The sequence below is a fragment of the Mesoplodon densirostris genome, chromosome 7 (genome assembly GCF_025265405.1).
Source record: "Mesoplodon densirostris isolate mMesDen1 chromosome 7, mMesDen1 primary haplotype, whole genome shotgun sequence".
NCBI lineage: Eukaryota > Metazoa > Chordata > Mammalia > Artiodactyla > Ziphiidae > Mesoplodon > Mesoplodon densirostris.
Window position 1 is genome coordinate 13634978 of NC_082667.1, and position 17064 is coordinate 13652041.

Consider the following 17064-nt stretch of genomic DNA (forward strand, 5'->3'; position numbering starts at 1 on the left):
ATATGATGTAACAAGAATGGCACCTTAACTCTGTGGTCTTCCTCCCAGGAACCAATAACATCAGTCTATTCATGATTTTTTTTTTTTTTTTTTTTTTTTTTTGCGGTACGCAGGCCTCTCACTGTTGTGGCCTCTCCCATTGCGGAGCACAGGCTCCGGACGCGCAGGCTCAGCGGCAATGGCTCACGGGCCCAGCCGCTCCGCGGCATGTGGGATCTTCCCGGACCGGGACACGAACCCGCGTCCTCCGTATCGGCAGGGGGACTCTCAACCACTGCGCCACCAGGGAAGCCCTATTCATGATTTTTTTAAAAATCAAACCAACCCAAATCAAGATACATTCTACAAAACACCTGACCAGTGCTCCTCAAGACTATCAAGGTCATCAGAAATAAGGAAAATCTGAGAATCTCTCACCAGCTTAAAGAACCTAGGGAGACATGACAACTAAATGTAATGTGGTGTTCTGGATAGAATCCTGGAACAGAAAAAAGACATTAGGTAAAAGTAGGGAAATATGATTAAAGTATGGATTTTAGTTAATAATAATGTATCAATACTAGTTCATTAGCTATGGTAAACGTATCCTACTAATATAAGTTGTGAATAGTAAAGGAAAGGGGAAGGGAGGGTAGATGGAGTATATGGAACTCTTTGCACTATCTTTGGAACTTCTCTGTAAGTCTGAAACTACCCTAAAATTAAAAGTTTATTTAAAAAAAAAAAAAAAGAACTTTGTGACAGTCATTCTTGTATCTTGAAGCACATCTCTGATTGTTTCCCTAGGATAAAGCCCCCAGAGTGAAACTGCCAAGTCAAAATGTATAGATATTTTTATTTACCAGAGATTATTCTTTAAAAATTATTCTTTTTATATGTAGATGTTTTTCTGACTTCTTGAACATGTTTTAGCCTTATGTCTTTATTTCAGCTTTTTCCTACGTGCAGACTTCTGAAGCTGGAAGAAAACCAAAGGGATCATGAAACCCAACTTCCCTGTTTTACAGATGAGTAAACTGAAGCCCAGAGAACTGAAGTGACTTGCCCAAGGTCAAGTGGCTAGTTAACAGTGGGAAGTAGATGGACTTCCCTGGTGGTCCAGTGGTTAAGACTCCGCCCTTCCAATGCAGGGGGTGTGGATTCGATTCCTGGTTGGAGAACTAAGATCCCACATGCTGCACGGTGCAGCCAAAAAATGAGAGAAAAAAAACAACAGTGGGAAGTAGAACCCATATCCCTGTGGACTCTAATCTGTGCTAGGCTGTCCCTGGGTGTGTCTAAATGAAATAAAATTTTCTGACTCATGGTGGAATTAGCAATCAACACTCAGACCTGTGTCTGTTTTCTGTAAGTAAATGTAAGTGTTTGCTTCCTTTGTCTTGGACGTGGCTGCTAGCAGCTAAAGGGATTTTTAAGTAAATTTAAAGAATAGATTCAGACACAACGAATAGAACTGCTTGACTAAATTCTTGGGTATATCAGTTTTCCTTTCTGAGCTATTGCTTCCCTATCAGAAAAACTAGAATTCCAACACCTACCTCTTAGCCTCTGACAGGGACCGTGTAGAAATTAAGTAGCTAAACGCGGATATATCTGCAGAAGCCTTAGAAATGTCATTTAAGGAAAAGGCAGTTGAATGAGAACAAAGGGCACATTTTCTGTTAAGTGGTCTGTCATATCCCAAGAAAGTTCATTTCCTTGCCTGTATAGTCTCTAGACAAGGAAAAATCCCAGACTTGGCATTGGTAAGGAAGAAGAGGGCGATGGAAAGGAAGGGAGAGAATTGTTAGACTTCTTGGCTGGAGTTCAGAAACAAATAGTTCCCGAGCCTGGCATTGTCAGGGGCCAGCGTCAGGACCAGCCCAAGAAGGCAGACAAGGAACATTACTGTTCCTGACTTGGCTCTGCACGCCGTTACTCAACAGAAACTGATGCGTAAGCAGGATCCTAGAGGATGCAAGAGGAGTATAAACAATCACTGGGTGCGGACCTGTGGTTGCCTATAGAAGCTTTGCCAGGCCCAAGATTATAGTCATACATTCTTACTTAATTTCCAGACATTTTTGCAGGATTTGGGCGATGACAAAAGCAAGCTAAAACAAAACTAAAGTCTGGGATTGACAAAAGCATTGGCCTCTGACCTCAAACTGGAGCCTCTAATCAAAGTCCTAACACTTGCTCAGGTCAGTGAGCATCCTTGCTTTGCGATATGGAAATGACCTATTTGCCTATAAACATCTGTCAGCACCTGCACCAAATTGAAACCTTGGCAGACAAAATGAGGAAGGGGTAATACTTCTTAAAACTCTATTTTTATGGTTTGAAGCTTTTTACTCTTTGAAGGACTAGAACAGGAGAAAGAGTTAGAGAACTCACAGGAGGAGATGAAAGGAGAAAAGAATTAAACAGATGGCAAAATCTCCCAATTGTTATTAATTGCCATCATTGTTTTGCTGAGGAAGATGCAAAGACATTACCTATGACGAAAGAAGTGACAGCCCTGAGGTTTCAACAAAGGACAGAATGAGAATGGAGCATTTGAAGTGGGTGCGACGTCGCAAGAATCTAGATTCAAATGAGAATCTCTACTTAAAAACCTGAATCGCGGGCCTCCCTGGTGGCGCAAGTGGTTGAGAGTCCGCCCCCCTATGCAGGGGATACGGGTTCGTGCCCCGGTCTGGGAGGATCCCATATGCCGCGGAGCGGCTGGGCCCATGAGCCATGGCCGCTGAGCCTGCGCGTCCGGAGCCTGTGCCCCGCAACGGGGGAGGCCACAACAGTGAGAGGCCCGCATACCGCAAAAAAAAAAAAAAAAAACCTGAATCGCTAGATTAATTGTACTGTGTACTTTTACATGAAAAAGCAGCTCTGGGTTTTGTGTACATGCAAGTAAAACTGTTTACTGGATCAGCTTTGAACTTGGTCTTTAAGCTCAATATTAATTATATTTTATTGAGATGACTTAACTGTCCCTGTTAAGCCTGCCTACACATCTGGTTCCTTGTCGATGCCTCCAATTCCACCATTAGAGTTCCACATCTTTGAATTAGATGGTAAATTGATTACTTATCACATGTTAATTCCAGTCAACTGAGAGCAGCTGCCTGAATCACTGTGTTGAAAGGATATTGAGGTAGGAAAGGACTCCCACAACTGATTAGCAAGACGAACAAGAGAGGAAAGAGTGACAATGCTCTGTGGGTTAAGGGAATGTGTGTTGCAGCACCCATACCTCTGGGAAGGGCAATTTATTAAGCTTTTCTATCACTGGCATCTCAGCGTGAATTCATCTCAGATCATTTCCAATGCTGGTTTCAATAGGTATAGCACATATAGAAGCAAAATTCAGGACATACGGTTCAAGCAAGGACTTTCTTTTCTGGTTTTGTGAATTAAGTACATGCAAACTCTTACAAAGATATAAAAATAACATTTAAGTAAGCATGTAATGAATCACAACATATTGAAATTTATGGGAAATATTATAGGAAAGGTGAAAAAAATCCAAGGCATATGGTCCCCACGGATGAGTCCAAAGCACAGGAAAATCAGGTCTGGGTGGGAACCCTGGGCTTTCAGGGCCCATCAGAGGACCCTGCTTTCTGAAGTCATGGTGGTTTTCTAAGCCGGTAGAAAGAATCATGAAAAGGGAAGTGAAATGTCACCGACACACTTTGCTTATTCCACAGTTTTGCTTTTTAAAGAAACTTCTCCTGATGGGCTCTGCTCTGGGGGTTTCCTGGGGAGAATTTCAAAATTCTAGACAGAATGTTGGGGCCATTATTAAGAACCTACAATGTCATCCTGGTTTCCCCATGAGTTACCAACCCTACAGTGATGTCTTCTCTGTTTCAACAAGGCCCACGCATATTAAGGTTCTCTATACTGGGGTCGGATCAACCTTTCAAAAATTTTTTTTGAACTATTTACAAAGTTTGGTTTGAGATCCAATAAAATTCTTAGAGCAAATCTACAACAAGAATGTCTAATAGAGTACTTTAAGCACTGAGTTGTAAGGAAAGACATTTAAGTAAATCTAAACTCTTCAGTAAGAAAGGAAAAGCTCTCGCAAAAGGTCCCCAGCCTTCTAAAAACCACTCCTCACCCCAGTTCTCTCCATGCTTCTAAGACTTTTTGCCTGGAATGCTCTTTCTCCTTTTGGTACATATCTCTTTTATATTAATGAACATATTTTACTGTTATCTGTATTTCTCCTTTGTCTCTCTGTTAAACTGGCAGAGTCCCAAAAGCAGAGAGTGTGAAAGTTTTATTCTGTCCACAAATACTACTTCATGAACACTGCGGAAGTGCTGGTCACAATGCTAGGCACCAGTGATACAACAGAAAACGAGGCAGATAAGACCCCTGACTGCACAGAGCCTATATCCTGAGGGATCTTTCTAACCCCAGTGACTAGCACATGATAGGCATGCAATCAAGACTGCAAGGATAGATGAAGCCCCTGCCAGGAATTTGAAATTTAGTCGCTATGATTAACATAGCAACAGAGTGGAATGGCAATTAAAAAAAAAAAAAAAAAAGAACAGAAATAGAAAATCTCAAGTCATTTGCATTGTGGTTATATCCCAAGTCATTTCTGCTATCACTAACAGCTATTATTGAAAGTAACTGTCCAAACAGCAGGAAACCACATTCCTAGAACCAAAGATTTCATAAAAAATATTCAATGTGAAATAATGCTAATTTCAATTAAAGAAATTATTACCTAAAAATTAACTAAGATCCTTATAAATGTAAGGCATGACTATGACTTCTTACAATGCTCCTTGAATTCACCATGTCTAGAACATGGACATGAAGGTCAAAGAAGGCTTTGTAGTCAGGAAAACACTAAGAAGTAATCGTTTTTTTCAATTTTAGAATCTTTTATTAGTAAAATGTAGTAAACTAATCTTAGTGAATTTTCCCATACCTTAGTAAACCCAAACATACTTCTGTACAAACACGAAATCCCCATACTCGCCAAAACAAAATGAAAAATCTGGGTATTTTTAACATACAGGGAAAATGACAATAAAGCAGTGTTTCCCCGATTTTTTCCCATAGAACACTGGTCCAATGAGTTGTTCCTTGAAAAGAGCATAGAGTCTGGGAAACACATCACACATAAGGCCCAACTGGAGCTTTACAAAGCACACTATCATATTAATGTCTCTGAAAAGTTCTGCAGGAAAGAAATATGTTGAATTTCATTTATCATCATTTCCCATGCTTATTTCAACCACTGATTTCTTCTTTTAAGGAATAGCTATTCAGTTAGTTTAGGAAAATCTGCTTTAAAGTTCAATTTACAATACCCTTCACTTATACTTAGTGGTGATCTAGCAAACCAAGACACTCTCAAGGCAAGCCAAGACAATAGTGTTAAGCAATAAAAATATTCTTCCTATGAAAGTATCTGTAAATAATACTTGCTGCACAAACAATAATCTTGGTAACATTCTGCATTATGTTTCTAAATGAAGTCACCCCTAACCACTAGATGGCAATATAATTCCACTTATGTTACAACCATACCATGCAGTATATTAATAGTTCAAAGGGTAATTGAGTGTTCTAAGAATGTATATGCGCATTTATTCATCTTTAGTCACTCTTTCAAACACTTACTAGGAAATTTTAAGTTCTGAGAGCTCTGACGGATGTTGAAAATAAGAGGAGGAATGAGACAGCTAACTGTCAAAAACTATAATTCCTGGATTCCTGGGAAACGAAGATGCCCCATCAATTTACCAACCACTTTTTTGGAAAAAAGAAAAAAAAGAAAGAAAGAAGATGCCCCATCAATTTACCAACCATTTTTTTTGAAAAAAAAAAAAAAGAAAGGAAGAAACATGACTACATTAGGCATATTGATTGCATGACACATTCTTGCTTTTTTATCTTAAACATTTTATTAATTTTTCAGTTAAGCCATTTATTATGCAACAAAAATTTTAATCTTTTTTATCCTTTTTTTAATACATAAAAAAATTTTAAGTATACATCACAGAAGTGAGAAAATGTGGTGTATGGAAAGCACTGTGATAGACAAGTACCTAAGAAATTATAACAGTCTGAACTAAGTGGCACAAAGGTCACAGGTTGGGTGACTCTGAAGTCAATTTTGACTCAGGGAGGACATGCCAGTCCTCAGTCCCAGGGAGCATTCTGAGCCTTGAAATTTAGGAGAGATGAAGGTGAAGACCCAGCCTGTCTCCGACTTTTAGGCCACAGACCCTAGAGCTTTAGTGTCAGGAAAGAGCTTGAAGGTCAATAAGTACATCATCCTCTGCTAAGAAACTGATGCACAGAGATCTTGGGGGACTTCCCAAGTGAAAAGAGGTTAGCTAAGACAGAGCCAGACCTTGAACCCCAGTCTTCTAATGCCCGGCTGATGTTCTCTCCAATATTGCATCATCAATTTTGGAATTTAGGAAAGATCCTCGCCTAAACTCTTTCCAACTTCTTTTTCCTGCTGGTTCCCAGCTGGCTGCCCATCCTTAGACAAGAGGTGATGTGTGACTGTCTCCTACAGGATTCCCAGAGGAACCACTCTGAGGCAGAGATTCGCATGCACGAGGTTTGTTGGAGGGTGCACTCAGGACGAGCACTTCGTAGGGACTAAGCGAGGCAGGACTGGGCAGAAAGAGACGTTGAAGCCTCAGATGATCCCACTCAGTGCTCTGGAGCTGAAAGGTCCTTCACAGTTGTTCTAGATCCAGGCAAGGGGGCAGGACCTTTAGATTTTCCACAATGACCACTCACTGGATACAGGGGGCATAACCATAGGCAAGGCAGCTAAAAGCAAAAAAAAAACAAACAGTGAGCTAACATCAGGGTGTTGGCAGAGTTCCACTCCTTTCTGGAGACTTCAGGGGAGAATCTGTGTCTGTGTTTTTTCCAGCTTCTAGAGGCTGATCACATTCCTTGCTCATGGCCCCCTTTCTCCATCTTTACATGCCAGCCATTTCATATAACTCTAACCTTTCTTCTGTCCTCACATCTCTCTCTTTCTGACCTCAGCAGGGAAGTGTTCGCTCCTTTTAAGGACTATGTGATTAGACAGGGCCCACCTGCATGATCCAGGCTCATCTTTCCATCTGTAGATCCTTACCTTACTCACATGTAGTACAAAGTCCCTTTTGCCATGTAAGGTCACAGGTTCCAGGGATTAGGAAGTAGACATCTTGGGGGGGGCATAATTCTGCCTACCACAATCTGGATTATATATTTTTTGCAAGAATACTTTATATGTTCATATCAGCATTATTCATAATAGCCAAAAAGTGGAAATAACCCAAATGTCCAGCAACTGATGTGTGTGTGTGTGTGTGTGTGTGTGTGTGTATAGTATAGGCAAATCTATAGAAACGTAAGTAGGTTAGTAGTTTCCAAGGGCTGAGGAGGGGGGAATGGTCAGTGACTTTTAGGGTGATAAAAATGTTCCCAAATGAGATTGTGGTGATGGTTACACAACTATGTGAATATACAAAAATCACTGAATTGTACAGTTTAGAGGGGGGCATTTTATGGTATGTGAATACTATCTGAAGAAAGTTGGTTAAAACTGCCTTACAGGGAACTCCCTGGTGGTCCAGTGGTTGGGACTCCTCACTTTCACTGACGAGGGCCCAGGTTCAATCCCTGGTCGGGGAACTAAGATCTTGCAAGCCACACAGTGTGGCAAAAAAAAACCCCAAAAAGCTTTACAGGTGATGTTGTATCCTTCATTTTATAGCACACCAGGAGGCACCTTATATCTGGTTGTCCCTATTAGTGAGTAATGCTAAGACTGATCTCTGGGTTAAGGTGATGGCAACTGATGGAAATTATATTTTTAACAAGTGCTTCAGAAAAGTTATCTACCTTACAAGGATAATGTTGCTTTACAAGGATGCTATGAGAATGAAATTAGAATGTGACATGATTAGTAAATCATAAATATGGTGGGTAAAAAAATGCGCCCCCCCCCAAGAAAGATGTCCACATCCTAACCCCTGGAACCTGTGAATATGTTACCTTACATGGCAAAAGGTACCTTGCAGATGTGATTAAGTATCTAGAGATGGGGAGATTACTCTGGATTATCTGGTGAGCTCAACCTAATTACATGAGTCCTTAAACGCAGAGAACCCTTCCCTGAGATCAGAGAGAGATATGATACTGCTGGCTTTGAAGATGAAAGAAGGGGGCCACGAGCCAAGGAATGTGTTGGCCTCTAGAAGCTGGAAAAGAAACGGAAAGAGATTCTCCCTTACAGTCTCCAGAAAGAATACAGCCGTACAGACACCATGATATTAGCCCCATAAGACCTGTATTGGACTTCTACGGAACTGTGAGCTAACAGTATTGTTTAAGCCACTAAATCTACGGTAATTTGTTCTAGCAGCAATAGAAAACTCATACGATAAAGCACACAGAACTCTAAGAAAGAAGATGACATCACAAGTGAAATAGTTCAATATGGTAAAACCCAAATTTCCCCAACCCATGGATAAAAGCACAGTTATATTAAAAATGTGAGCAAAGGGCTTCCCTGGTGGCGCAGTGGCTACGAATCTGCCTGCCAATGCAGGAGACACGGGTTTGAGCCCTGCTCCGGGAAGATCCCACATGCCGCAGGGCAACTAAGCCCATGCGCCACAACTACTGAGCCTGCGCTCTAGAGCCTGCGTGCCGCAACTACTGAAGCCCGCACACCTAGAGCCCATGCTCCGCAACAAGAGAAACCACCGGGGCCTCCCTGGTGGCGCAAGTGGTTGAGAGTCCGCCTGCCGATGCAGGGGATACGGGTTCGTGCCCCGGTCTGGGAGGATCCCATATGCCGCGGAGCGGCTGGGCCCGTGAGCCATGGCCGCTGAGCCTGCGCGTCCGGAGCCTGTGCGTCCGGAGCCTGCGCGTCCGGAGCCTGTGCGTCCGGAGCCTGTGCTCCGCGACGGGGGAGGCCACAGCAGTGAGAGGCCCGCATACCGCAAAAAAAAAAAAAAGAAAAGAAAAAAAAAGAGAAACCACCGTAATGAGAAGCCCGCGCACCGCAACAAAGAGGAGACCCTGCTCGCCGCAACTAGAGAAATCCCGTGCACAGCAACAAAGACCCAACGCAGCCAAAAATAAATTTTAAAAAAATCAGTATGGAGTTTCCTTAAAAAACGAAAAATAGAACTACCATATGACCCAGCAATCCCATTACTGGGCATATACCCTGAGAAAACCGTAATTCAAAAAAAGTCATGTACCACAATGTTCATTGCAGCACTATTTACAATAGCCAGGACATGGAAGCAACCTAAGTGTCTATCAACAGATGAATGCATAAAGAATGTGTGGCGCATATATACAATGGAATATTACTCAGCCATAAAAAGAAACGAAATTGAGTTATTTGTAGTGAGGTGGATGGACCTAGAGTCTGTCATACAGAGTGAAGTAAGTCAGAAAGAGAAAAACAAATACTGTATGCTAACGCACATATATGGAATCTAAAAAAAAAACAAAGTGAACCTAGTTGCAGGGCAGGATTAAAGATGTAGACATAGAGAATGGACTTGAGGACACCAGGTGTGAGGGGGAAGCTGGGGCAAAGTGAGAGTAGCATCAACATATATACACTACCACATGTAAAACAGATGGCTAGTGGGAAGCAGACGCATAGCACAAGGAGATCAGCTTGGCGCTTTGTGACCACCTAGGGGGTTGGGATAGGAGGGAAAGGAGACGCAAGAGGCAGGGGATATGGGGACACATGTATGCATATGGCTGATTCACTTTGGTGTACAACAGAAACACAGTATTGTGAAGCAATTATACTCCAATAAAGATCTATTTAAAAAAAAACACGAATACAGTCTCGAAAAAATTCCAACACAAAAGGCCCCTCTGCCCTTCACTCCCTCTCCCCACTATCCCAACGGTCGCTTAAGAGTGAAAAGGAGACAGGGTGGAGATTCACTGACTGACACAGCGACGCAGGGAGAGATGAACGCAAGCTAGGAATCCAGCAGAGGGCGCCCATCTGCTGGGCCTCCCCGGACCTCGACCCTCGCGGGAGATTGGGCCCCGCTGCCCTGGCGGGCGTTTTTAAAATGGAAACAAACCCGGCCCCGCCCCCTGCCCTGAGGCCGCCGGGAAAATGGCGCCGCGCCTTGGGGCTTCCTAGCAGGCCACGCAAAGTTTCCCGCAGGTAGAGTCTGCAGGCTTCCCCTACCCGCTTCTCATCTGGCTTCCTCCCTGCCCACCCTGTCTCCATCTAACTCGGTGGGAGCCTCACAACGCAGGGTCGGACCCGCGCTTGACCTCTGCCGGCTTCTTCACCTGTCCGCATCTCCACCCGCTCCGCCCCAGGAAGTGACGACGTCCGCCGGGTACTGCTGGTGTCCCGTCGGGCCTCGCGGTGGCGCGGAAAGATGGCGGCGGCGGGAGCAACGGAACGGAGCTTCGTGGAGCTCAGCGGAGCTGAGCGCGAAAGGCCGAGGCACTTTCGGGAGTTCACAGTTTGCGGCATTGGTACGGCAGAATCCCAGTAGGGCGCGATCCGATCCTTCGCCTCTGGCTTCTCCCCTGGATCCTGAGTCCACATGCCTATAGCCCCGGAATCAGAGCTTCTTTAGTGTCCTACTTCTTCGTCTTTTCTTCCCCTTCTTTTTGTATGGATTGTCAGTCCGTCACCCTCTGCTTTCTCAGCACCCTCAGTGCGTGTCATTCCCAGAGAACCACCTGTGCAGGCTGACCACTTTCATTTTGCAGGAACTGCAAATGTCGTGACCGGAGCCGTGAAATACGGTGAGAGCGCGGGAGGCTTCTATTATGTGGAAAGTGGCAAGTTGTTCTCCGTCACCAGAAACAGGTTCATTCATTGGTAAGTGCTGTTTGTCAGACCCCCTGGAAGGTCGGGTTGTTCGACGGCTGAATTTTCGCGGCTGTTCTCAAGGTGTCATTCATTCTCCGAAGTGGTTATCGACAGGAAAAGAGAAAGACTGTTTTCTATTCATATGTGAATCAGTGGAAAATTAAGGAGACCCAGAGTTCTAGAAGAGGTACCCTCCCAGGCAGCACTAAAAGCCGAAGAAATGTAGCTTAGGGGTTAAAGCCCAAAAGACCAGTTTTAAACATGAACCCATTACGTTTTTATAGTGTTTTACAGCTTCCTTCATTCTACAAATATGTCTGAGCCTTTATATGTCAGGCAGTGCTAGGTATGCTGGGGGTGAAGTGAGGAACAAAAACAATCACCATTTTCATCGTGCAAGATGTAGCAGTGTAAGAATAGATGTGGACCCACCTTTCATGGGGCAGTTTTGAGAAGGGGGAAGACATTATATAGCTAATGACCACATTTATAAATACACATTTTTCATGCTTGCCTCGGAGGAAAAGTATAGGGGCTTTGAGGGGCTATGGGAGTACCAAGTATTATTGGTGGTGCTGGGAAGCCCTAAAGCAAGTCACATTTAAACTGAGATCTGAAGGATGAAAGGTTAGCCAGGCAAGGGGTTGAGGGAGAGAGCAGTTCAGCAAGTGGGATCACCGTGCACAAAATCCATGAGGTGGAAAGAACGTGACAGGTTTGAGGAACTGACTGAAGGTCTGTGTGGCTTAGGTGCAAATGGGCAAAATGGAAAATGATGTGAGAGATGCTAAGACTAGGGAGGTAGGCAGGACTCAGATCAGGAAGGACCCTCAGGACCTTTTTAAGGATTTTGGATTTTATCCTGGGTACATTGAGCAATCATTGATGGGTTTTAAAGGATTACTAAAATGATCAAAATCACATTTTAAAATAATCAGTCTACGTTGTGGAAAGTAGATTTGGGTTGGATGGGTACAATACAAAAGAACAACTTGCTTATATGTTGAACCAAGTAAGATGTTAGTGACTCAGTTGTGGGAGTGGCTAGGAAAAGAGAAATACATGGATTCAAGATACACTTAGAAGTTAGCTTCATTTGGACCTGGAGATAGATTAAATATGGGGTGAGTGAGGGGTAGTAAGGGAAAAGGAGGGAGCAAGGACAAGCCCCTATTTTCTAGTGTGACTAACCAAATATTGGGTGGAGGGGTTGCCATCTAATGAGATACAGAAGATGGGTTTTGGAGAGATGTAAATAATTCTTTTAGAGGTACTATTGAAGTATCTGTGTAGTAGCTCTTTGGCAATGTCAAGTAGGCATTGAAATTTATAGGCTCAGAAGGAAGACCTGTGTTAAAGATGCATATCTCATTTATATAAGAAATATTTATGAGGGAGTTCCCTGGCGGTCCAGTGGCTAGGACTCAGCACTTTCACTGGGCCCAGGTTCAATCCCTGGTCGGGGAACTAAGATCCCACAAGCTGCTCAGCGTGGCCAAAAAAAAAAAAGAAATATTTTTGAGTGCCTGATATGTTCCAGTCAACGTTTAGGGACTGAGGACCTAGCAGGGAGCAAAGCAGGCAGTCCCTGCTCTTGTGGAGGGAGCAGATCAACAACAATAACCAAAGATACCAAGTAAATGTAATTCATCAGGTAATAATTGGAAGAGAACAGGGAAGAGGGAAGGGGAATTCTTCTTTTTAATATTGCATACAAGGTAGTCCGGCAAGACCCAGTGATAAGTTGACACTTGAGCAGAGGAAGTCAGGATATCTGAGGGATGAGATTTCAGGTAGAGCCTTCCAAGAAAAAGGAACAAAAAGTGCAAAAACCCTGAGTCAGGAGCTTGTGTGTTGTTTTCAAAGAATGGCAAAGGGCTAGGAGCCTGCAGCTGAGTGAGCAAAGGATAGAGGAATAAGGTAGCCAAGAGCCAGATTAAGGCTTTGTCGGTTATTTTAAGGGTTTGACTTTTACTCTGAGTGAGATCAGAGGTTTTTAAGTGAAGAAATGGCATGGTCTAAGTTGTGTTTGTAAAGGTGGCTTGGCTGCTGTGTTGAGAACAGAGTGTAATAGGAAAGGGTGGGAGCAGGGAGACCAGTTAGAGGTTGGTGCCACAATCCAGACAAAAAATGGTGGTGGCTTAGACTGGGGTTGGTGTTGTTAGAGGCAGTGAGCAATGTTCTGATTGTGGATATGGGTTTTTTTGGGGGGTGGGGTGCCATGTTGGGTCTTCGTTGCTGTGCGCAGGCTTTCTCTATTTGTAGCAAGCAGGGGCTGCTCTTCGTTGCAGCCTGTGGGCTTCTCGTTGCGGTGGTTTCTCTTGTTGCAGAGCATGGGCTCTAGGCGTGCGGGTTTAGTTGCTCCGCAGCATGTGGGATCTTCCCAGACCAGGGCTCGAACCCATGTCCCCTGCGTTGGCAGGCAGATTCTTAACCACTGCACCACCAGGGAGGTCCCTGTGGATATGTTTTAAAAATGATTTTATTAGAATTTACTATTAGATCAGATGTAGGGTATGTAGAAAGAGGAGATTCAAGGGTGACCCCCAGATTTTTGGCTTGAACAACTAGAAGTTATAGAGATGTCATTAATGAGTTGGAAAAGTGCAGGTGAAGCAGGTGTTTTTGTTTCTTTGTCTTTCAGGTTTGCTGTGTCCTGGAATTCTGTTTTGGACAGGTTTAGTTTGAGATCCCTGTTAGATATACAAGTAGAAGTGTTGGGGCAGTAGTCAGGAGGTCAGTGGAGAGTTTGGGCTGAATAAGATACAGATTGAGGAATTGTAGGCATTCAATAGCATTCAAAGCTGTTATATCAAAGGAGATCATCTGGAGAATGGATTCAGGTAGTGTGGTAGATGAGGTGATGGCAAGTTAGGGCATTCCCAGCATAGTGCTTTCTATGGTTGCAAAGCTACCACATAGCAGAGTTGTGCCTCAAGAAGACTCTTCCCTGCATCCTAGTAGGAGGAAGCTATAGAAGGGGAATTACCCACATTTATAAGGTCACTGTAGTTTGACTCTGTAGTAACATATGTAGAGGCCACATTACACTATAAGTAATGAGGGTGTGTGGTGTGAATTTTCATTATAGTGGAGTTTAATTGCTTTGAATATTGTTTTTAAAAAATGGACTATGAAGTTTGGAAATGCCTCCATTTAACAGAATCATATAATAAGATATGAATTTTATATAGTGCTGTGTTTTGTAGACTATATAATGTGGTGGTTTGGAATGTCAAAATTGGTCTGAGTTTGTTTATCCAAAATTTTCAAATTGGGAGAGTTCACCTGGAGATTATTGCCATACACTTCAATGCAACAATCAGAAAGAAAAGCATAAACTTTTTTTTTAACAAATGTCTCTTCACTTTAATAGGAAGACCTCTGGAGATACATTGGAGCTGGTGGAAGAGTCACTGGACATAAATCTGTTAAATAATGCAGTTCGCCTCAAATTCCAAAATTGCATCCTCTTACCCGGAGGGGTTCATGTCTCTGAGACTCAGAATCATGTGATAATCTTGATATTAACCAATCAAACAGTGCACAGGTTACTTTTACCACACCCTTCCCGGATGTATAGGAGTGTAAGTTGGTTAAGTATAATATCCTTTAATTCCCAAGTTACTCTGACTGTCACAAATTTAGTAATAGAGCAATGTCCTTTGGAATTGAAGAATATTTGGATTCTTTGCTGGCCCTAACCAAGCATACTATCATAGTTACTATTTAAAATGATCACACACATTTTAAGCTGCAAAAATAGTTTCATTAAAAAGAATAACTTTGGGGACTTCCCTGGCAGTCCAGTGATTAAGATTCCATGCTTCCACTTCAGGGGGCTCGGGTTCCATCCCTGGTCTGGAAACTAAGATCCTGCATGCCATGTGGTGCGGCCAAAAAAAAAAAAAAGAATAGCTTTCTGGGAATTCCCTGGTGGTCCAGTGGTTAGGGCTCCACACTTTCATTGCCGAGGGTGCAGGTTCGATCCCTGGTTGGGGAACTAAGATCCCGCAAGCCCTGCAGCCCAGCCAATAATAAAAATTAAAAAAAATAATAAAGTGGAGAGCCATGATTTAAAAAAAGAAAAAATAGCTCTCTTTTTAAGCTCAACAATTTTTTACTTTAAAAACTGATAGCGATTGGGAGGAACTGAGCAAAATCCGGTTTATTTTGGTTTAACAGATTTTTCTTTTTAATTACTCCACAGGAGTTGGCAATTGAAAGTCAGATGCAGTCAATATTCACTGACATTGGAAAAGTTGACTTCAGGGATCCTTGCAACTATCAGTTAATTCCAACAGTACCTGGACTCTCCCCTAATTCTACCACCTCGGCAGCCTGGCTTAGCAATGACGGGGAGGCTCTGTTTGCTCTACCATCTGCCTCTGGGGGAATCTTTGTTCTTAAACTACCTCCTCATGACGTACCTGGTAAGAACAGGAACTGAGCATGGATTTAATTTCAAACAAAGGAATACTGGCATTAAAACATGTTAGAAGTCCAAGGCCATCATCCAATGCAGGAATTGCTTCTATACTACCCTAAAGTGGTCATTCATTATTGCTTGCATTATGATTCCCTAATGCTTTACTGTTTTTTTCCCAAGAGGGCGGGATTTTATATAGTGAACGAGGAACTGTCCAGCTTACTGGAGTATGGGAAAACAGATACCTGTAAGGTGACCTATTCTAAGGCCTTTAGTAGACATGAGTTGACTGGTTTTCTACCTTCACTTTGTGGTATTGTAACTAAAATAAGTTACCTGAAACAAGGAAGCTCAGTGCTGATACCCTGCTCCAAGTCACCACTCCTCTTACCTGGATTATTGCATTTGCTTCCTAAATAGCTCCCCAGATCCGTCCTTACCCCTCTGCAGAAACTTCTCAGGCAGACCGATACATTTTAAAACCCAGGGTGAGTCATGTCATTCCACTGCTCAAAGCCCTCGGATCGGGGCTGTTCTCCATCTCACTCTGAATAAACCCAAAGTCCTTACTGTGACACCCCACTGCCTCTCTAATCTCATCGTCACATTCTTTCCCCCCTCCTCTGAACCGGCCACATGCCTTCTTGCAATTCCTTGAACATACCAGGTACACCTACCTCAGGGCTTTGGTGGGGCTAGTCTCCCCAGCTACCAGTGTGGCTCATTCCCTCAACTCCTTTAGGTTCTTACTCAGTGTCACCTCAGTGAGTGACCTGACGACCTTTTTAAAATTGTAGCACAATTTTAACAATAACACAATTGTACACACGCACCCCATCCCCGTTCACTATACCCTTTCTATGTTTTATTTTTCTCCACTCTTTACATTCTACTTAATTTGTTAACTGTCTCTGCTCCTCCCTTCCTGCCAATGGAATGTAAGTTCCATGAGGACAGGAGTGTTTTAATCTGTTTTATTTACTGCTGTATCTGTAGCACCTAGAACTGTGCCTAGCACATGAAAGGTACTCGGTGTTTCTTTTGGAAAGAATGAAGTGCTGCTTCTGAGCAGCAATATGGGTTACTGTTTGTAAAAGGCAAAAAATTTCCCCTAGGAATATAAAAATGCTGTTATTGTTCCCATAATGATTCAAAATATTTTAGGTATGGTATATGTGGAAAGGTACAGCCTAAGACTTCCTTAGTATAGAAATGTGGAAGCCTGTCACCTGTTACAAATTCCTTGTTCATGGTTGCATCCTTCTTGCCTTTGGGCTTCACTAAGTATGATCAAGAGGTGCCTTGGATATCATTGGTCTGTTTTCAATCTTGTAGGGATGGTGTCAGTTGTGGAGCTGAAACAGAGTTCAGTAATGCAACGATTGCTTATAGGCTGGATGCCAACAGTTATCAGGTGAGTGGTCTCTGGTCGGTAAATCATGGGGCCCAAGAACTTAGTCTTTTGCCCTGGTCAACACCTGTTAGTGCTTCCAGTCTGACTCCAAGGCAAATAAACATTATACTGGAAAGGAGAAGGGTCTACACAACGTTACATTCCATCTGAGAGGAACTGCACTCCAGAGCCCACTTCATTTGGGACTTGACACTTTGACAACAGAAACTGGCTTACTATACTTCTCACAATATCCAGTTCAGTGCTCTGCCCTGACTTACCAAATCCAATTTTGTGTAATATTAGAAGTAGAAAGTTTGATGGTTAGAACAGTATTCCACTGATATCTAGAGCTTTTTAAAATTTATCAGAATAGGGCCTCCCTGGTGGCGC

At 43.0% G+C, this 17064-nt stretch overlaps 1 protein-coding gene across 2 annotated transcripts in view; it reads left to right on the top strand.

Annotated features, from left to right (window-relative positions):
• Nucleotides 1-10329: 10329 nt before the first annotated feature.
• The window catches only part of NUP160 (nucleoporin 160), a 52971-nt gene continuing 46236 nt past the window's right edge, over nt 10330-17064 (top strand). For both annotated transcript variants that reach the window (XM_060104157.1, XM_060104158.1), the window contains exons 1-5: nt 10330-10506; nt 10747-10858; nt 14226-14436; nt 15060-15282; nt 16614-16692. In XM_060104157.1, the coding sequence (XP_059960140.1) occupies nt 10407-10506; nt 10747-10858; nt 14226-14436; nt 15060-15282; nt 16614-16692 (725 nt within the window). In that variant the 5' untranslated portion in view covers nt 10330-10406. The remainder of the gene's footprint in view (nt 10507-10746; nt 10859-14225; nt 14437-15059; nt 15283-16613; nt 16693-17064) is intronic.